We start from the raw sequence: 23,232 nt of genomic DNA on the forward strand, positions 1-23,232 counted from the left end.
ATAAAAACGCTTATAAACGCAGTAGGAACGTTTACATGCCTTTTTACAAAACGTCCATGTAGACCCAGCCTAAACGAGTAAATTAGATCAGACACATGGGAGTCTTCTAGTATTAAAGGTACCTGGGTAAATTTTGTTTCTTTCTCTAAGCAAGCTTTGTTGTAAGACTTCTCTAAACAGAGAATATTTGTTTTTTTTCTCTATTGTTCAGTAAACCAGTGCATAGCAAAATTTTAAAATTTGGTTTGATTGAGATTTTTTCAGAAAGTTACCAGGATGTGAGTTATAATTTTTACCAAATAATTTTACTTAAGTTACCTCAGCAACTCTTTCCAGGAGGGGTTCCAACCAACGCTCATTACACTCACAATGGCTGTCAAGGAAGGTAAGAACCTTGGACTGAGCTGCATCTGCTCCTTTAACACGAGAACGCATAAGACCTGTTATAAGAAAGTAAGTATTAGCTCAGCTCACACAAAGAACACAATACCAACTTGATATTTCATCTAGCACTTATGATTTTTTAAGTGTTGATACAAAACCCAAAACAAAAATATGAAAACACAACCCTAGGACCATCTGGCAGGATAAAACAATGATCTTTGATGTCTGTAGTTACCATGTTGAATATAGTTACCAGAAGAATGCAGCAGGTATTACAACCGGGATTGGCCATGTTGAATATTTTTGTCATGCTGCTATTGTTTTCCTAGGAATACAGTGTTTTGTTCTGCCCTTTTTTAGCTGGCACTTTTCAGTAACCATCCACCTGTTTTTGGGTGTACTGAGTCACAATACAGGGGCTGCCACCCACCTACAATTGCTTCCCACCCAGCCTAAAAAATATTCTAGGTTTAACACTAGATTAGGCTAAACTAGGCTAAGATTTCCTCCCATTTTTTGTTGTTTATACAGGAAAGAAAGAAAAGCTGGCAATAAAAACTACTTTATTCAAAATTAAAACACACAGAACAATTCTTGCTGTATTACAAAAATTATGACATCAGCCACCAGGTACTCTCATAGTGACTATTTAGATTTTAAATAGTACAAAAGTGCTATAATAACAGATAATTGCAGAAAATAAAAAGACTGCATTTTGGGAATTGTTACACATTTCTTCCAGTGCACACTGATTCTTAGAAATTAGAATTACTTCCAAGATGTTTAATTATTGGGAGCTTTTCCAATTTCCAGTTAGTAGAAGTCTGGCTGCTATGAAAGCATGAGGAATACTGATTCAAAATATTCCTAACAGCAAGTTAAGATAACCCAATCCTGGAAATAAATACAGTATAGTCTGGAACATAATAAACATTAACATTTTGATTGATTACCAGGTCAGTGTTTCATATTTGTGCTATATATGTTGAAATGATGTAACTACTACACGTCTTATAATAAAATAAATGAAATAAATGATTTAACGGTTTCAGAAGTCATTTAAGCATGCAAATGACACTTCCAGAAGTTCATCTAAGCCCTGCTTGCACTGGTCTGAGCTCAGATGTCTTGCTGAGTGCAATGCAAAACATACGGCTAGGGGCTCTGCATTGTGCTCACCAAAACAGAAGTGTACACATATACCACACAGAAATGCTGCTCATAGTGTTTATTAAACAATGTGTTTAGAATAGTTTAAGGCAAGCAAAGCTTGGCCATGACCTTAAAGTGATGGTTACTTTATGATGGTTATAACCATGACAATATGATGGGTTACATTTATTCAAAATAACTCCTAAAGCATGGGCTTGCATCCATCGTTACAACAAACAAGCTGCTACTGCTCACTATTAATGGCTTTTGTATTTTGTGCACTCCTTCTAGATTTGTAAGGAACATGAATGAGTTTAGGTGCATTACAATCAATGAATTTAAATGCAACTAAAAACAGAAACACTCTGCTATTGTACAGCTTTCTAGAGCTTTCGGAGATGTAGCCGACACCTTCTTTCATTTTTAAGTTGACCAACACTGGCCTTGATTAAGTTGTCCTAGTTTGCAGGTATATGCACTGCATCATGCACACACTCAATTATTGTAATCTTTCAGCAACAAATGACTGAAAGATAAATGAACAAGCGCTGTACATACAGCACCATTATGTTCTATGGAGAGGGGAGGGGAAGAATGAGCGAGTGGCACCCCGCTGTTCGCTCCTCCTTTGCTTCCATTGCAGTCATGGATCCACCAGGACTGATCCATGAACGACCTCTGTACACGTCAGATTCAGGCCCAACAGCTACTGGACGACAATCATCTGATGTGTGTACATAGCCTTACAGAGCTTACTTTGGCTGCATCAGATCCCAGCCATTCACAGCAGGTATCAGTGCTCTCTCTGCCCTGTCTTCTATATTCACCTTTTTAAGAAGTTATATGAAACAGTTATCACCTTGCAAGCGGTCATTAAATATTGGTCATTAATCATAAAAAACATTTGCTCTGCCCAATTCACTCCAAAAAAGGGAAGAGCATGAGAATTTTCCAGGTGACATTTGTTGATAAAGGGTTTTATGATGAATTAAGTAAACTCAATTGTCACAGTTAAAAATGATAAACCCAGCTATCCCAACATGGAGTTGTGGAATAATAAATATAAACCAATGATATCAAGTAAACCTGAGCAAACAGCTGCTTTAATCTTAGTGTAGGGTTAGTGTATTATTATTATTACATATAACCTGGTTCTCACTTTGACATAAGCTTATTCTACCTGCTTGTTACACAAGATACAAACATATAAGTAAATAATATAAGTAAAATGTATCATAAAATCTACCCATACAAAAAAATACCTAAAAAGGAACAGTTGATCCAAAGTATAAATGTATTCTACTCATAGACAGAACTTGATGTAAAAACTAATTTGTGTATGTCCCTGACAGCACAACACAGATTTCACAGTGCAATTCCCTACAACATTTATACTAGACACATTTTTCTCATAGTACAGCAATATATCCATTGATATTTCAGTTCATAAAAAATAAAAAGGCAGTTTTATGCAATATATCACCTTATTCTGTAGGCACATTCTGAGTGAACAAGAAGTAAACTGTTTACCTCCAAAGCTGGTGATACTTCCTTTACCAGAAATGACTTGGCTGCTTCAATGGAGGCAGCCAATCAGTTTTTATATCTGCAAACCGATCCTGGCTTATTCCATACCGGTTGTGAAACACCAAATATCCAGAGCAACCCGAACCAGCTAACAGCTAAAATCTTTGTAGAGCTAGTCACTAAAATCTCAAATGTTAATTTAGGAAGTTGTTTTTATTTCTGAAACTGCCGTGAAGAACCTTGAATTGCATATCCTGTTATAAGAAAACAAAATGCTGTGCCTGCCTCTTTCTTAGTCCTCTACTATTGTCAAACAACTGGTTCATGGAGTTCCACTGTTGTCACCATCAGAAAATTCATCCAGTAAGCAGATTACAGAAGTTGCTGATATGCATCAAAGGAAGAAAAGGGGTCAAAACAGTTTTAAAAAAAAAACAAAAAGGTCTAGTTTGTTATATAACATACCTTCTCTACGGTCATTCCTAAGAACCCGAACTTTCTCTATCCTCCCAAGTAGAGCACCATCTTCAGCTTTTTTTGTTTTAGAGAGAGGGAAAAAAGTAAAGGGTTAAGCATTTTAAAAGGAACCAATTAGGTGATTAATGATTATTAGGAAAACATTAGGGCACCTTATAGTTCAAAACTGTGTGGACACCACTTTTAAGTTAAAGGGTTTAGGGTTTCTAGTGATAGGTATTGATAATGCTACAACATACATAGAAATCCCTACTGTTGTGGCAACAGTATGAGGAAGGCCTTTTTGTGTTCCTAAATGACTAGCCCAATTTAAATATTCCAAGCTTTAAAAAACAAAACAAAAAATACAGAAGAGACATGTTTCGACGAGTTTGGAATGGAGGAACCTCAACCCTACTGAACTGTTTGGGGGTGAATTAAATCACCAATAGCCTGGTCTTGGAATAGGATGTTTAAAAAGCTAATGTATATGTGATTTCATATGTCCACAAGCTTTCGGTCATATAATGCACCTAAAACAAAAGCAATCAAGTAGTGTTTTCAAATACAGAACTAACTCCCAGTTCACAAAACTCAGATGAAATATTTGAACTGTTCGTGTGAATCTTGCTTTAAAAGCTGGCAGGTTAAAAAAGAAAAAACAAACTTTTTTTGCACTTCAATGTGGCATGCTGAATCTAAACTTGTGTAACAGCAAAACTAACCTGAAAACACTAGCTGCCTACCTATCTTGATGATCAAGTCATTTCGAGAAAATCCAAATTACACAATAAGTTGATTGGCTCCGTACATGTTCTAGGTAACACACTAACTGGCCAAAACAGACAATCAACCTACTTTTAGTATAAGGACATCTGTATTAAAAATCAGCAACATTATAGTTTGGAAATACCTAATATAATACTCAAAATACCTTAAAAAAAAAAAAACTTTAGTTCTAAAAAATATTTTCTTAAATGTAGCTATATTTAGAGAATTGTTTTGGTTATATACCCAACAGAACAGGGAGAGGTAATCCTGAGCTATTATTTGAAGTAACATATAGTCATCTAAGGAATTAGTTAAATAAATATGTCAATGGTACACTCCCTGCTCAATGCCTAAAGCAGGAAGAAGGCAAAATAACGAGATCTTAAGAGTTTATTGGTTTACAATTGTTGTAGTTAATGATTAGATCACAAAAAGGCAACACTTATAACACTGCTGTAAAATATAGAATTTATTGGTTTGGGAACCTGGCATTAATGGGACCTTGTTGCCAATTATTCCAACAAAAATCTGTATGTGAATGTGTTTTACATATGTACACAACAAAAAAAAAACCCCCTTTAGACTATTTCTGGGCGCCACCATCTTGGGGCCTGATTTAACAAAGCTCTCCAAAGCTGGAGAGGATACAGTTTGCTTAGCGAACCTGGGTGAAAAAGTATTTTAAATTTCCGCCAGGTCCCGCCTTCCAGCTGCACGCAGATGCCCGGACAGCATCTACCCCTTGCCTCGGGTCCCCAAGGTTTACATTTTTATATATATTTATACATTCATTTTTATATATATTTATATTTACATTATATATATATATATATATATATATATATATATATATATATAATAAAATGACTTAGCTAGAAGGTATTTGTGTGTACAATGGACTCACAAATGTTTACTCTTGCAGTTTTGTTTATCAGCATCTTTTTTTCTTTTTGCTCCGCAGACACATAATAGTTATGTTTAGAAAGTTAATCAGCTCAGCCATTAAAATTCAAGTACTATAGACATGATTTTATTTATGTAAAAGGGAGTTTCTTGAAGCTCTAAATAAGCAAAAAACAAATATAATCACTCACCACTGTCACTGTAATCATCCACCAGTATAATTTCCTTTATGAGATGAGGCGGACTTTTTTTTAATACACTGAAAGAAAGAAGGAAAATTATATTGTATGGGTTGATTAAGAATATATTAGGATCTTCCTATAGGTACTGTAAACATAAAACACAGAAATGGGAAAAAACAAAACATTTTTGTTCCTATTAGCTTCAAGTAATAAAGAAATCTTACAGTCAAAATATTAAAGAAAGTTCAATAGTTTTAACGGAAAAAGCAAAAATAGTGTGAAGAATTTTAAGCGAAAATTTTAATTCAGAAAAGGGAAATAAAGAATACTAGAATGCTGAAAATTTTCAATCAGCAGGGGTAAGCTTTCCACAAAAACTTAAACAAAAAAAGCAAAAGGTTCTTCTCTACAATATTCTGGAAGGGTTTCTATTCAGGCTATGGCTGAAAGTCCCCCAAAAACCCTAAAAGGAATTCAGAATTAATCTTTGAAAAATTATTACCTGTACAAGTACAGATAATAAACCTAATCTTAGACTTAAAGAAAATATACATTGGTGTTTCTTTTGGTCAGCAGAAAAATGTCCTTTCTGTTTAGTCAGCTACCTTCAAATCTAGGTCACAGAGATTTGCACAGGTGCCAAAGGCTTTGTCGCAGTATACCTTATTAAAGTCCTGAATAGAAAAGACATTAAAGGGGGAAAGGGACGAAAGCTATAGAGGATTGACAAAGTATATTTGGCAAAAGTATAACATGGGGAAGTAATAATAATCAAAGCATGTTTAACACATGGCTAGAGAAAAAGAAAGATATCTCAAAACTTGGACATGGGGAGCCAGGCACAGTTTTGGGGACATTATAAAAAATATAATAAAACAATATAAAAAAACTATTCCAAAGCATACCATATTTTCACGCAAATTAAAAGTCAACATTGAAAACATGTGACAATGAAAGTGTTAAAACAAGTGTGCACCATGAGCTCTTTTTATAACTTTAGGCTACAAACGCATAGTTTGTCATCTGCATTTCCTACGCAATTATTGGTCATTGTAAGTTTGTTATTGTATGTATTGCAGTGACCTGAAAAAAAAAAAAAACATCCCATAGTGTATGCATTTTAACATTCTCTCTCTGCAATCTTCTCTCTTACACGCATTTATTATAGCAATGTTCAATGTTCTGCATATCTATGTAAACAGCACATGGGTACTTTGCTTTGGCAGACTCATTACCACTTTTCAACATTTGAAACCCACACAAAAAATTATAAACAGTAGGTTATGCAGTCAAGTAATGGCCACTAGGCATGTGCAGGCCAACGAGTACCAACATTGGTATCCACTATAAAGTCCATTTGTTGGACATTTCTAAACATTGCACCTGGAGATTGCTATCAAGCAAAACAGGCAACTTTTTGCACTTTGGGGATGCTGATAAAACTGAAAATGAAAGTTTCCAAATATTTTAAGTTGTTTGAACACCAGCCTTTCAAGAATCTAGGAAAATACCATAAAACATAGCGATCACTTACTCACCTGACAACTGTGCGAAGTAAGGCAGACCTGGCCTCATTATGGAAAGTTATGACAACACTTGTTGCTGGTAAATCTGTTTTCCAGTGCTTTCTTCGACATCTAAAAAATAACATATAGTATTCTAGCTTATTACGTTTAAACAAAAGCAGATTATAAAAAATACAAAATGTAGTCAATCTCTACATGTAGATTTCTGCATTTTAAAATATGAATGTTCATTGATGACTAAAGTTTACAGTCCCTTATGCAGTACATTGGCTAGACCAGTGTCGCGGCACATATTTTACGTTAAAAAAATCCCACGGAACACCACTAAACAAAAATGTCACAGACAGGTTAATTAGCTACCTGCTGCCATGTAGGGGAAGATTATTTCTTTTTTCTGCCTATCACTATACATCGCTGGTACAGACAAATGAAGACAAATTATTTGCAATAAATAAATAATAATTTTTGGACCAATTAACTGAAATTGGAAAATTTCCCACAGTACACCTGAAGATCTCTCACGGCACAGTGATTGAAAATCATTTAGCTAGACTAAGAGGAGTTTGCCCAATGGCATCATGTGGCAATCATGTATCACAGCCTTACTGGTACATTGACAACTCCAGTAGGCTGGTGAATCTAAATCCTCAAAGCAGTCAGCATTGTGTCCATCCTCTGTACTAGCTAACACTCAGTGCAGCGATCCAAACCTAAACCCAGAGCAGGGATAGGCAGGGGGTGCTAAAGATGTGCACGAAATACACATTGATTGGGAAAAGTGTAAAAGCTCTGCACTTCTGTCAAGAGGAAAAATACCAGAGGGTAAACAGTGAACTTAATGATATCTATGATAAAGTTCTGCAATCACCCCATAACTGATACAAAGACATAGAATGCCGTGAGAGTATAGTGTGCCACCCTAGCACCAAACCATGTACATAAACCCTACCAGTGAACCTCTCTAAATTGCTTTCTTTGGGCTGTAAAATATACCAATGAAAGCCATATATCTGTTTGCAAAAAAATACTTCATCCTGAACAAAACCTGTACAAAGAACAAGCAGTGTCATCAGCCCTGCAAGAAAAACACCTCCACCTATATGATGGAGATGAGATGGGAATATATTGTGAAGACCTAACATACTTTAAGACATAAAGGGAGAACACCGCTCCCGCACAGTACGGTGAGTGAGCATCACCTCCCTAAGACAATGTTAAAGTTAGTTGGAAACACTAGGGTGGAAAAAAAAAAAAAAACTTAAAATAAACCTAAAATAACTAATTTAGCCCTAACATCTCAGGAATGTTAAACTATAATATTTATTATGTATGTTGTTAGGTTTAGATACACTTTAAACCCCAAGTGTTTGGCCTGTAAAGCAGGGACATAATCCTTGCCAGCTCCTATTACTATGTGACTTTTACCTTCTCGTGCTACTATAAAAATGCAGCATATACCTTAATATACCTTTCCAAAGACTTCCTTTTTTTGGAAGGGGTATTTGAGCCACAGATTTATTGCAACCCAAATACCCAGGCTTTATTAGGCACTTTGTGATACCGAGATGCCAGAATGTTTGCATCATTATGTAGCACAGATCTTTATATTTAATGAGATGGGCACATTATAATTAGGAGCATTTATAAAGGTACTCATGATGAAAACATTTATTAAGTTAAGGTTCACCCTTAGAATACAGATGAATATCATGCACAATGGGAATGATTCACCTTAAACTTTATATCTTGTTTACTCCCAGCCCGCAGAAATGTAAATCATTTAAAACTTCTTTCAACACACTGCAATCTAAATATACAGACATATAATTTAATTTGCTTAAATCTTTTGCATCCTTATGTAAATGCCACCTATACATGGTGCACACAATTATAAAAAGACAAGACATTTTCTAAGTCCTGTTTATATGACAAGTAGATCAAGCTATAATACATTTAAATATTTATATAGCAACAGTGCATGAACCTGACATTTTTTATCGTGTACACATAGAAAGGAATTAGAAAAGGACCTTTACCATGGTATCTGTTAAATTAAGAATTAACTGACATGTCTATCTGATTTGGAGTTGACCTGACTGAAGCAGGTTTTACATTTCCAAAGACATGTATGAAAATACAAAATCCATTTAAAGTTAACAATAGCCCATCAACAGAGCCGTCATCTAGCCGTATATTATAAAATAGATTTACACAAACAAGTATTTAACTGGGCCATATATATCCATATAAATAATCTAAAAGATTGTACAATCAATGTGTATGCTTTAAATTGGTACCATCTAAGTAAATGGGGATTCCAACAGAGGCAAAAACAAAATTTTTAAAATGAATACATGTTCAACTAAATTCTCAGAGTTGTACTACCAGGGTAATGTAATCATAATACCTGTACCCAGCCTTCAGATATATGGCACACAAGTCATAACCCTATTTGTGGTTCGCTTTTACAGTATCCCGAGTCAAATCTATTCACCTCCAACCTCCATGAAGGTGATCCATTAGGCTGGAAAGATGAACCAGGAAATAGCAGGTCCTATTTCTGGCTACACAGACGTGTCGAAATAATAACAGTGGCTGAAAGAATTACAAAACCCTCTGGTAGATAAAACAATCAACAATTCTTCTCATTCATTTCCTTCAAGTTTATTTTGATAACTTGTCAGAGCTTTTGGTATCTGTCCATCCATCCAAAGACTATTCAACTGTATCATGATAAAGTCCAAATTACAATAATTAGGAGATCTGGGTTGTATACTTATTGTATTTTTCCCTTAATGTTTTTAGTCTCAGTGCTGTGTAAGTTTACTTGGTTTTGTATATTAATTGGTAAAAATTTTCTTCCAATAAAAACTTCCATTCAGAAAGATAAAAACCACACAGTATTTTTACAGTCCAATCTGCATAAATCCAGGAAGGGTTACATCTTGGCAGGCTTTTAATTGCTGTCTATGTCTTCTATAGTTACCCATTTTTCCTGGTAACAAAGGTCACGAAAACATTCTTGAAATGGGGCAGCTGTCTAAAAGAGACTTTCGCTTGGCGGTGCAGCACTGTGAAAGAAAATTAAGGAAAATCTTCCAAACAAAAAAATAACCTACTCGAGTTCTAACCTTATCCCAGGGTAATCTAAAGCTTAAAAGCATACACAAGCACTTTAAAGGGTAACTACCTGCCTTACTTACCTGTCCCCATTCCCTTACAGGGTCATATTCCTTCTTTGCCTATACTCTTTCCCCATCTTGTCTGGCCAGGCTGTTTATTCATTCATTACCATCACTTTCAGAGGAAGTGGGGAATGTCTGGTATCCTACCAACCAAAGCAATGCTACAGATTCACAGCTCAGCTTTTCTGCCAGAAATCCGGAGCAATTGGGCAGATAGGAGAGATTATTCAACAACTTAGGAGGGATCAATGCACATCGCCTGTCTCTTTCTGTAATAACGACCTGCCTGATGATGTATTCTCAAGTGGAACGTAAGCTCCGATTTAAAAACAGACTTAAAAAAACTTCAATGGAATAATTAGAAGTAAACAAATTTGTGTCAAATGTCGATTCAAAGAACAAAAATAACTCTGAGAACAAGGAAGTTTTTCACAGCAACCAGTGAATTTCTTTTACTTTTAATGAATAGATCCCCAGTCCCTATGGATTAGGGATAAAAGGATGTGGTTAATTTAATGACTTAACCGAGCGATAAAGCAGACACAGCTTGTCAAATAAATTCATTAAGCTATACCCAGATCTCTTACAAAACTGTATTTAAGTAAAATGCCCGACATATCAGAATATTCATCTTCCTTTGGAAGTTTACATTAGAGTGTTGAATCTGTATTATAATAATTCAGTTGCTATGACAATGCCCTTTCTAAAGCAATACTCTCTTTCAGGTTCTGCTCTTTGTGCCATCTGTTGCTGCTTCAGTTGCTGAATAAAAAGAAATGTGCTTGTCTGACAGCTGCCTTTGTCTGTGTTGTGGGTTCAGAGCTGCTGCTGAATTAAAAAAAGAGGATTCTGATGAAATAAAGAAATGTAACAAGTCAGGGTCAGAAGAAGATCTCAGAAATACTAGAAAGGTCAGTCTGATTGTGAACTAGTATATGACAGACTGATTGACAATGTAATAGTTCAGGTGTCTCAACGATTTTAGGAGTGAGAGGTTATTCTGCATAACTCCTAAGAAAGCTGCCAGGGGACCTCACCTTTTGCTAATAAACTAAAGCTGCACTTCAGGCAGAAAAAAAACAAATACACGGACTAAAGCTGGCGTACACACTGCCAATTTTTGTCGTTGGAAAGGATCTTTCACGATCCTTTCCAACGACAAGGGAGTGCACGATGCATGAACGGTGCTGTACATACAGCACCGTTCATGCTCTATGGAGAGGGGAGGGGGAGAGCGACGGAGCGGCACCCTGCTGCGCGCTCTCCCCTTCACTTTCATTACGATCGGCTGTCGTCCATCGTCCGTGGATCCGGCAGGTCGGTCGTCCGGACGATGGACGACACCGACTGTACACACGGCAGATTTTCGCCCGATAATTGGCCGATGCCGATTATCGGGCGATAAAAATCTGACGTGTGTACGTAGCTTAATTCATACCAATATGTCCATTTCCTAAAAAAAAAAACTCCAGATATTAGATTTATGAAAAACTTACCATAGAGACCATCAAAGTCTAATACCTTCAGATTAAAACACCACCTACAGCAGACAAACTTGTAAACCAGCCCAGGAAAACCCTTCCTATTATTAACAAGCCATAGTATGTAGCAAGCGATATTATAAATACAGCAGTGGAACTTGTATCCTTCTATGGACTTCCAAGAGGAGGTTTATTGTAAAGTTGTACCCAGCACACAAAGGCTAACAGTCTCAAAAATAACTAAAAGAACTGTCTGTAGCTCAAGTACTGCCTAAAGGATTCCACAACAACTACCTAAACTCAGAATTTTCACTTTACTTAAAAGGGTAGACCCCTAACGCAAAGCTTCCTGGAATACCTACGTCAGGCATCCCTGGAGGCTCTTGGGTGCTCTTTTTGCGAATGCCTTGACATCTCCGGCATGCGCAGAAGGAGCCTTTTCGTGGGGAAAAAAATTTTCCCATCTCACTTATGCGCAGTGAGAGCGTCAAATTTTTTTTATCCTGCGTCACCTGATCTCGTGCCTGGGTTGGGTGACATATGATGAAGAACCCAAAGAAGAGACGAAGATGGCGGCGCCCAGAACGTCGGCTCCAGGACGGATGCCAGGATGACGCAGGACCAGATGCAAGACACCCCAGGAGAGATTGGACTACCCTGCAGGATTGAAGGTGTTTTTTTTTTGCCAGTATTAAGTTTAGTTCTTCTTTAAGTGGTTATCAGAAGAAGTCAATCATCTACCTAGCAAAAGAACTGGTGGATCAGGAGACTGAAGAATCAGAAGAGAAAGGGTTACCAAAAATTATATATAAAGAATAAGTTAGGTTAGCCGAGCCACCATAAGGTACTGAAAAGTCAAAAAGATAAAAATAATATCTAACCACAGCCAGACAAGGAGGAAAACTGCTAGGGATAGAAGCCTGCCAGAGAAATAAGGATATCCAGGAAGTGTAGAATACTGCACAATAAAAGCCCAGTTCCTTACACAAAAGGACCAACTACCATCCACCATCGCAAATAAATAAATAATAATAAAAAAAAATAACAGGTATTCAAATAATGGCATTAGGTGAACACAAAAAGGGATCCACACAAAGAAAATTAAAGGTGATGGAAAATTTACAATACTAAACCACAAGTAACAACTTTTCCTATCAGTGACATAACATTTGGCAATTAAAAAAATAAATAAATGAACAAAAACACTTAGAAGTTTCTAAGCCCTCACAAAACAATAAAAATGTTTTACATATTTAGGTTGTAGGTAGGTTGTACTTTAATTAGGATAATCTTCACATATTAGTCTATATACATACTGGTCATGTCTTGTATCAGGAACACTTCTGTCCATGCGCAATTTATCACTTTCTACTTGATTAAATTTGTTACGTGCGTAGGCATCCTGACCAGGTCGTACTACAGTGACTCCAACATAGGCATCCTGGTCAAAGTCTTGCCACCGTACTTTACCTAAGAAAAAAAAAAACAGTTTAATTTCCTGTTTTAAAGAGATGGATATTACTTCTAGGTATAAATGCACAAGCAACTTTGGAATTTTAAATTCGCACTTGCAGCAAAAAATGATTTATTTTCTTAATGAACTATCATTTCAACAAGCGTGTCCTTTTTATAGAAACAATGAGAATTATTTAATAAAAGACTTGGCAAATGGAATGTATGCTTAATAAATAGGATGCAGCTGTATTCACTTTAAAGAACCAATCAGGAGCCAGCAGAAAATCCTGTTTTCTTTTTTTTTTAAGCTTCATTTTATTTACTATCGTTTAATTAGCGAAATAAACATACACTTCTAAGTGAGCAGCCTTAGGCTATGTACACACGTGCAAACATTGTCCTTGGAAAGGATCTTTCACGATCCTTTCCAACGACTAAGGACTGCATGATGCATGAACGAATGCTGTACATACAGCACCATTCTGCTCTATTGAGAGGGCAGGGGGGAGAACGTCAGAGTGGCACCCCGCTGCTCTCTCTCACCTTCACTTCCTTTAGGATTGTTCGTCGTCCATTAATCCACCAGGATGGTTGTTTGGATGATGAATGAGGAGCACTGTACACATGCAAGATTCTTCTCCGATATCGGCCCCGAGCCAAATATTGGACGAGAACTTTTGCACGTGTGTACCAAGCCTTTTACTTACTTAGTAAATCCACCCTAATATACAGCCATGCACTTTATAACCATGCAGATTTATTAGCAAGGCCTATATGTTCAGGACTAACATCCAATTAATTAACTTAATAAAATAATAGGAAAAAAAAACTTCTTTGTCGCCAAGTCTTCTGGGTTCATAGCAATCCCCCATGAGGTGGTCCCTGATGATTTACCTCCTATGCATGCAAAAATAGGACAGGCATGTATCATGCAGTGTAAGCAAAATTTTAAAAAAATCCACCAGGTGCATGATAAATTGCCATGGCACATTTACCAGTAGGCACTAATGAAAGTCATAAGGTGATGGTTTTATTGGGGTTATAGTGCCTGTGGTAAGGGCTCCCTTTTGGACCTCTGTCTCTGTTGTCATCCTTTTACTTTCTCTTGGTAAATATCCGATTATGTATTTATTGTGTAATGTGTGATTGCATTGTTTCATTAGTTTAGGTTTCTATTTTTAGTGATACAGGATTTAGTTTCCTGCACACTAAAGTAGTCTGTTTATGTGTGTTGCTTACCATCTTTTTGACCCTGCCCTGCCCTGCCCGCCTAATAATGTTAAATGAATCATGTTGGCACTTTTACTTCACCTGGTGGAAGAGTCTCCAAGTTTTGATTTTTCTCTTCTTCATTTACGTTGTGTGGATCTTTTCTTTTTAGCAGCCCAACATCATTCCAATCATCCTACAATAATAAAAAAGTACATTTTATGCATACAATTCCTTGTAGTTATTGCAGTTTACTTTCCAATTTAAGAACAGCGCTGTCACCTGGAACATTTCCAAGTAGGCAGCTGCAATAAGTACAGTTCATGGTGACCTACTGGCCCGACTGTCATCACAGACTAATGAACCATTTTACAGGAGCTGCCATATAGGTTTCTATGAGAGCTAGATAGAATCCACAACTCAACCCTATTTAATCTACAGCGCTGTGTAATATGTTGGAATTACATAAATCCGGTTTATTAATAAAAATAATAACTCACCCTAATGCTGGGAAGATGATTTAGGATTTTTCATAAAAGAAAGTAAAATGTGTAGACAGAATTACAAATGTTCAAATACAGTTCCAAAATGTATACAGGAATTTAAAAAGATCCATTGTATGACACGGTTTACATAAAAGTACAAATACCTGCTATGCTCAATAAGAACTCGGCAGATGATCTGTTGAATAATTTCCTTTAGAAAGATTTCTTCAGCATTTTACAGATAAATCAAAGGGGATATGGAATTCACCATTAAAAGCAAGACACTTAGGAAATATGTATTTCATTATCACTATCATTTGCTGTAAAATGTTGGTGAGCTGGAGATCCTGAACATCTAGAACAATTGTCTTTATCTGTCAAAAGATTATAAATTACCTGGTAAACTGGGCACATTATTACTAATAATAACACTGAACTTAGCCTGGGGGTAACCCAGCATAATCAGTTGGTTGTGATGAAATTATTGCCTAACATTTCCTTCCTATGTATTTATGTTCACTTGCTTAACTAACTTCTTACAGAAATTGCTTAGTTCTCAACACTTACCATGAGATAAGTAATTGTCAGGGTAAGGCTACGTACACGCGTGCAATATTTGTCGTTGGAAAGGCCCTTTCACGATCCTTTCCAACGACAAACGACTGAAAGATGCATGAATAGGCGCTGTACATACAGCACCGTTCTGCTATAAGGAGAGGGGAGAACGAAGGAGGAGCACCCCGCTGCACTCTCTCCCCTTTATTTCCATTACGATCATTTGTGGATCCGCCAGGACAAATCTGTGAAAGAGCGCTGTACACACGGCATATTCTTGTCCGATATCAGCCGATTATAGGACGTGAATCATCTGATGTGTATACACAGCCTAAATATGATAAAATATTTTCTGGCCATATGAAAACTTAGGATCCATATCTAAAGCACAAAAATCCAAAAATACTGATATTTGCCCAAGTAACCTCTCTAAAACCACAGCCATACAAATACTAGATCCGTATTTAGTACCAAACAAGGGAAATATGAAGAAATATGAGACACTGAAACATTCATCTCTCACTAATGCAGTCTTCCTCTTATGAGCAGAAGACCACAGCTGCGTTGGTGTTGGTCATCTGGTTAACTTATTCTTATTGGAACCAGCATGGGGCTGTTTTTTCCTAAATGCCAAGTCCTTAATATTTGCCTGGCCTTTGTCATTGGGTGGTGGACAGTGGTTTGTCATCTTTAACAACTGCACCCGATATCGGCGTGAGGCCGCTTCTTACTACATTTGCAGCAGAGACAAGCTTGTCAATAGTGCTGGCACCTGGGGATCTTTTACTCAATTCACGGGTGGTTTTGAGCTCAGACACTTCAGTACCTTTATTTATATTGTTACAGTGTTAACAGAACACATTTGGCAGAGCGAGTCGTTTAGCTTTTTTCCGCAGCCATTTACTGGCTTTGGAACTAGTTGTAGGAAAATGGCTAGTAAAAGCACTTTTTTTTGGCATTTTTTACCCTGGTCCCAAATGCTTCCTTCTTCAGCTGTTTAAACACACAGGGGGGGGGGGGGGGGTTACATACATACTGGCAACTGCTTTTTGTCTATGCTTTGCCAGGAATTTATGTTGAAAGCTATATTTACCATAAAATATAACTGGCATAGCACTATAATTAGAAAGACTGCACATCAGTGTAATTTTGTCACATACAAGAGTTTTATGGTAAAGGCATGAATGAAGAAGCTTTGTAAAGGGAGCTATGTTCGCTTTTGACAATGCATTGCAAAACATAAAGGTCAACAAAAAACTACGAATAAAATGTTAGCACAGCATCATAGGAAGGAGACACAACTGAGTAGATGTGCAAATGACTCTAGTCCATCAAGTCCTAAGTGTGCTGAATGATACTGATCCAATAAACCCCAATTTAATTCAGAAAAGTCTCTATCAGGTGAGGGGATCCTAATCCAACCCCAATAAATCTCTGCACCATAAGATCCCTTATACTAGCGTTCCTTTTATAGCAGACCTGAACTAAAATTTTTACTTTATATAAAAGGGTCATCTACCTTCAGGGAGCCTTCCCTATTTACCAAGGCGGCAGAAGCATCAACGCTGGCCGGGGTGAATAGGGGAGCCACTGCAAGGGGGCGGCACCGGAGGTCCTGGAGCTCCAGTAGTTCCTAATGCCCCCTGGCCCATCCCCTGGCAACCCGCAGCTCCGGAGCCGCGTTGGGCCGGATCAGCCGGGGGGGGGGGGGGGGTTGGGCCTGATCGAACTACCAGCTAGGCCGTATCTGGCCTAAGGGCCGGAGTTTGCCAACCCCTGATTTAGGGGAAGCAGCCAGCTCAAACATACCCTTTTTCAATAGTTTGTAAATCATAAAGATAAAAATGGCATCAGCACTACCTATACAGCCGTTCTCAACTTTTTTTTTAACATGGGAAAACCCTTGAAATAACTTTTGGGTTCTAGAGAACCCTGGTTATAAAGTTATAATTAACCATATCCACAGCTCACAGTACAATAATGTGGTGGTTAGTAGGAAGAATGCCACCCATAAAGACGGCCTAAAAAGATCATTGGTGTCAGTTACACTGACCTGAGAGCTACAAATTTGCTTATTGCTCATGGAACACCTAGTAACCTCTGAAGGAAGTTGAAAAGCTAAATGCTGGGACCCAGCTGACCACAAACAACCAATGGCCACAGAGAATGCTACCACGTTTTTGTAAAAATGGGAGCTTGGTGGACACCTTTATTAAGGTGCTCTGTTGTTCCTATCCTTTGAAGCACAATTAAGGTTCTTTGTACTCTAGATCAAGTAGATGGCATAAACCTCATACAAACATCCCATGGAAGTCAGAGGATTGTCACTGGAAATTATCTTTTATGATCATTTCCAGTGACGGATGAAAAAAAAAATGCTGCAAGTAGAGCACTGTTCTTCTCCATGGAGAGGGGAGAAGGAAGACTAATAAGTTGCACCCACTGTGCTCTCCTCCATAGGAGTAAACAATGCTCATTCATCAATTCACCATGGAAAATTGATAGCAACATTAAGGGACCACTGTACACTGTACAAGTCAGATTTCTGCCCGAGACGAGCACAACTGTTCATCAAGGGCAACTGTTATCCGATGTGTGTACATAGCTTTAGAATACAGTTGTACAATTACCCAACTCTTACTATTATGAAACAGGATTTATATAGCGCCAACATATTACACAGCGCTGTACAATAAATAGGGACTCCAGTTGTCAAGTTTACAAACATTTCTCACCGATGACCATCACAGTTCAAACAATTTGTCCTTGACAGTTTAAAACTTCTTCCTTGTCAAATACAAGTTTATTTAACATTATCATCATATCTTCAAATACATATAAAAATAAAACTGATAAGGCAACATACTGTACAGGAGCTTTCTGCGTATGTGTTAATTCTTCTCGGCCATTAATCTTCTTAGGAATAATGAACACAGCTTAGTATGGTGTTTTATGTCCTCAGGGAATCAGCATATGCTCCCTGCATCATTGCTAAATTTGGCAATTCTGCATTTTGATCATCTCCTTGTGACCTATGTATAACTATATATTTTTAATTTTGAAGAAGATCGGTTATCCTCCTCCATAAGTACTGATAACCATTTTTCTGTGTGTGTACAATGTCTGAGCAGCAGAATTTTGCACTGATCATGCAATGATGTGGCTGTAGTACAGCCAAGTATTCACACACACATTCACCTTCTGGTGGTTCATAATGATGGAATAGTGGGGATAGCACAGGCATGGTATGGCTTTCAACCAATCCCAATGATGAGTTACTCTACTTCAGAATGATTTACAGCTTCTAGCCTGTTTTTCTACAACGTTCTGATCTGTATGTACTTAAAGTATTTGCTAAGAAGGAGTGATATGTAGAAGCACACACTATTGTTTGCATTTATACAGGACATATTAAGTATAATATAAGCTACCCAAAAGACTCTTTGTTTAAACTCATAGGTCACCTTTGTTCTTGGCACCGCTAACCACTGCTATACCCTTCACCAAGAGACAGGAACAAGGAGTGTCCTGCCAGTGTGATGACATCACTGGCCCTAAAAACAAATAAAACATTGATTTAAACAATGTCAGGATTATTTCTTGACGTGAAATCGCTGTGCACATTAGGAGAAAGGGTGGGAATAAAGAAAAAATGGAGCCTGGAAACAAACTTTTTCTGAGAACAAATTTAGGCAAGCCATTGGCAGGGCAGAAGGTGACCATTGTGGACACTTTAGAAATGCTTGGTCTCTTGTTAATGCTTGTTAATTGTATGTGTTTTGTTAAAGTACAGCTTTTAGATTTTTTTACAAGACTGCACACATAAATACCTGACTTCACGTTGTACCAATGTACAAAACAGTAGAATTTAAAAATGTTGTACATCTACATATTATATAAAAAGCAGTCCTCCAGGTTATTTAAAATTTACTGTGCTCCAACTGAGAACATGTCATCAGTCTGATTCAGGTTCCAGGATTGCTGGATCACCCAGCTTTACTAATGAAAGCGTATTATCACCAGTATTGAAAAGCTTGAATAAATCAGGCCCATTGTATCATCCAAGGGGCAGCATCCTATTTAAGATGTAGATCCTGACCCTGGATAATGCCCAAACAAAGATTGTGCTGTCCTTCCAGAACGAAGCAAAGGCAAATAAAAGTACCTAAGCCGAGTACTGCGACTGGTAATAAACATATAAGTTATGGTAATACAATACTTATTTTGCATACACATAAACCCGCAACTGTTATCTTTCATCAGTTTTTGGGATAAAGTATATATATAACCAAATTTGTTTTTCATTAGATTTTTCACTATCTGGGTGCCTGAAACTGCACTTGTACAGATGAAGCAACAGAAATTTGGAACGCAGAAAATATTTAGTATTAGTAATCAGTGATATTCCCCGCCTAAACAGTAATCACCAAAACAGGTGCTTCCATTAAAATATTAGAGAGCCCAATTAAACCTAAAACTGGACAGGGCCAATACTTAGTACAATGTCATCAATTGGTCTTCCTAATTTAGGAGTCACATGGACACATATGATTGACCTTCCCACTGGCTGAATTTAAGAGGGGGGGGGGGGATCCGAGTGTTTAAATATATTTGGCTCATAAAACAGGTATTCTGTCCCCCACTTTCCTTCTATACAATGTTTGTATGAACTCATCAACCCCACTGCTATTACAATTTGATTCATTTTAGGCATAGTTGGGCCGTAACCCTTTATTCCTGTTCTTGTAAGAACTGTAAAAATGTAGGTCAGGATTATAAAGTCTCACAAGTTAAATAAAGAAGGATGTACGCACTGGAACAGGGGCAGCAATTAAAGACTAACAAGGGTTTGTATATGTATGACTTGTCTCTATTTCATCAAGTATTATTATTATACATTTTTCTAAGGCTATGTACACATCAAATGATTCTCGTCCAATAATCGCCTGAGGGCTGGTATCTGACAAGAATGCGGCGTGTGTACAGCGCTCACCGTCCGTCATTCCACAGACGTCAAACAAGCAACAATGGCAATGGAATTGAAGGGGAGAGAGCGCAGGGGGTGATGCTCTGTCATTCTTCCTCTCCACTCTCCACTGAGCAGAACGGTGCTGTATGTACAGTGCTCATTCAGTCTTTTGTCGTATAAAAAAGGTTTGTGAAAGATCCTTTCCAATGACATTTATTTCATGTGTGTACCCAGCCTTACTCTGACAATTACCTATCTCATTGTAAGTGTTGGGAACTAGGCAGCTTCCGTCTTGTTCAAACCAGCGCAAATATCTTATCTTTAAAGTTAATTTATTACAACAATTTTTTATAATACCAATAATGTTGTGTAATCATAAAGAATGTTGAGCTCTCTTTATTTGACATCATTAGCATTGTATCATTTTCAGTTGTGCTCAAAGACTACAAAGTCCAGACTGATGGTGAGGGTACAGCGTGGGTACTGCTTCATTTCAAGAGACGCTACATGTAGCATTTCACCCCCGGCCACCCATGGAGTACGGGTAGTAGTAATCAAACTAGTGCAGAAATGTCGGCGGCTAGGTGCCTGGTAAGCTGAAAGCCATCAGGAGTCACACAGGAATGCCCGATCCTGACCGAGGTCTGACCATAGTCTTAAGGACCCATTCGCAGCATGCCAGTCCATTAAATACAAGGTATGTTGTATATTAATGTTCATTGTGGTAAGGCAGTTGCCAATGTACCACAATAAAGTAAAAATTGTACCTGAAAGCAACTCACGGTGCATTGTGGAAGTGCAAGCAAAACCTAAGTCAAGGTGTTATCAAAGAAGCATCTTGCCCTTTTTTTTCACCAATCAGGCAAAAGGATTGCCAAAACATGCTGCTTTACTGAGAGCTTCATGTAGGTAACCCATAAATCCCCGGGAATTATTAGTCAATTTATTATCCAGCCAATACTAAAATCTTGTATTGTATTAAATGCTTGGTTTTCCTTTTTAAAGAAAGGATGAAAGTGTTGTTTTTTTCCTAATTAGTAACAATATAAAAAGCCTATACCATGCCAATTATGAATGATATGGAAGGCACCGGTCTCTTAGTAACATAACTGTTAAATGATTGGCACACTTAACATATGTCTTTGCATTCTGTTACAAAGGAATGTTTATTACATCCTACTTTCCACCAGCTTTAGATGCCCAAGAATTGTCCATCTGCTTAATTTGCTTTGTGTATGCTGACGAAGAATTCATTCACTGAATATATGTGTCCCCCTTAAACAAAAAGGGACTCACATTAGGCTTCTCATAGCATTACAGGGCATAATAAAAATTAAAAAAACAGGAACTACATGAACAGGAATCATATATTATGTCAGTTCAATTGGGGATGCTGAAGGAGCCAGCTAGGGTTTGGCCTGCACTACAGAATCTCTGAGAAGTAAATTTTGGTTACCTAAAATAGGAGTTAGGAAAAAACTCATACACCTCAGTGTTGAACCCAGAAATTTTTTTAAGCTCGATGGGAAGAAATTGTAGGTGGGTGGCAGTCCCCGTATTGAGACCCAACTCTTCAGTAATCACACAAAAACTGCGGGGTGGTTACTGAAAAGTGCCGGGCAGTGCACCCGGCTAAAAGAGGGCTGGGGAGAACATTGCACCTAATAAACTTGAATTGTAATTTTAATTAGGATCATACAGTACAGAATGTTTTGAAATTGTGTTGCAATATGTTTAAATAGGTTATTTAGAGGGCAAGCACATAACTATTGCTGGTTAGTTCTAACACCAGTTCCATGTATGTTTAAAACTCAAAATTTACAAACAAATTCATATTTATTATTATTGCATTTAGTGTTCATATAAATTAATTCATTCTACAGTACTGCCATATTCTACATATATATTCCCTGCAGTATTCTTCCCAGAAATTATTTCAAGCTTGGTAGGAAGAAGCTGTAGGCAGGTGGTGGCCCCTGTATTGTGACCCAAGTTTTCAATAACCATCCAAAAACAGCCGGGTGGTAACCAAAAAGTGTTGGGTGGTGCTCCCAGCTAAAAAGGACTGGGGAGGACACTGCTCTGGGAATCGGTCATGAATCCCTAGAGAATGCTGTGACTAGCATTCTTTTTTTATGAAGTAACGGTGGAATAATTGCATTTAGATGTCCCTAAAAAAAGGGGGACAAAATTTGAAAACCTCCACAGCTTGCAACCATAATAAAACATCAATGATTACCACTCCTTGACGTCTTGCAGTTGCCAGGACGAACTTGGGCGCAGTAAATTCTGAGGTTTCAACCATTGGGCTGAATGTAGAGCAATAGGGAAGAATCCTTATTTCCCCGGCAAATTAACTGCACATCACTCTTGTATCTCTGTACATACTCCTACAGCGGGTTACTCTTGCCTCTGCACTTAAAATGCAACACAGAGGAGTAGTCGGCGCAGTGTTAGATATTACACCAAGTTTGCCGGGGCTCTTCATCAAGGTGCCTTAATAAACACAATCTGCCGTGTTGGAAGAACCACAAAAGACAACAATACTAAAGTTTTATGCAGCAATCTATCCTTCTCACCCCTTTCTTTTCATACAACTTCCTCCTATGCCATATCAATCTCTGCCTTAGCTTTAACTACTTGTCTTTCTTTTGTGCTTGCTATACACCTATACAAGATCAAACCCCTACCCATAATCTAAGACCAATAAACAGAAGAATATGATGAATATTAACATATTAAATATTTTCTATATAGGTTTGCAACCAATGTCTAGCAAGTGTTGATATTATATCATATAGACAACCACAAGCAATAATTAGAACATAATTTGCTTACATCTTATCTTTATTGATGATAGAAATGTTTATAACTGCACAAAGCAATATCCGAATGCTGCTGTACAGTTGGTCTCCACAGATATCATTGTTATACAGAATCTGCCATTATAAAATATACTATAGTGTTCAGTTTTGTAAACTGATATTGCATT

At 37.4% G+C, this 23,232-nt stretch overlaps 1 protein-coding gene across 1 annotated transcript in view; it reads right to left on the reverse strand.

Annotated features, from left to right (window-relative positions):
- The window catches only part of GALNT2 (polypeptide N-acetylgalactosaminyltransferase 2), a gene marked incomplete in the record, with an annotated part of 59,034 nt that overhangs the window by 30,062 nt on the left and 5,740 nt on the right, over nt 1–23,232 (reverse strand). Inside the window, 6 exon segments of the mRNA XM_072409425.1 lie at nt 319–440; nt 3,529–3,594; nt 5,385–5,452; nt 6,914–7,012; nt 12,884–13,037; nt 14,334–14,427. Coding sequence (XP_072265526.1) covers nt 319–440; nt 3,529–3,594; nt 5,385–5,452; nt 6,914–7,012; nt 12,884–13,037; nt 14,334–14,427 — 603 coding nt within the window.

This window comes from Pyxicephalus adspersus, chromosome 4, assembly GCF_032062135.1.
Source record: "Pyxicephalus adspersus chromosome 4, UCB_Pads_2.0, whole genome shotgun sequence".
Classification (NCBI taxonomy): domain Eukaryota; kingdom Metazoa; phylum Chordata; class Amphibia; order Anura; family Pyxicephalidae; genus Pyxicephalus; species Pyxicephalus adspersus.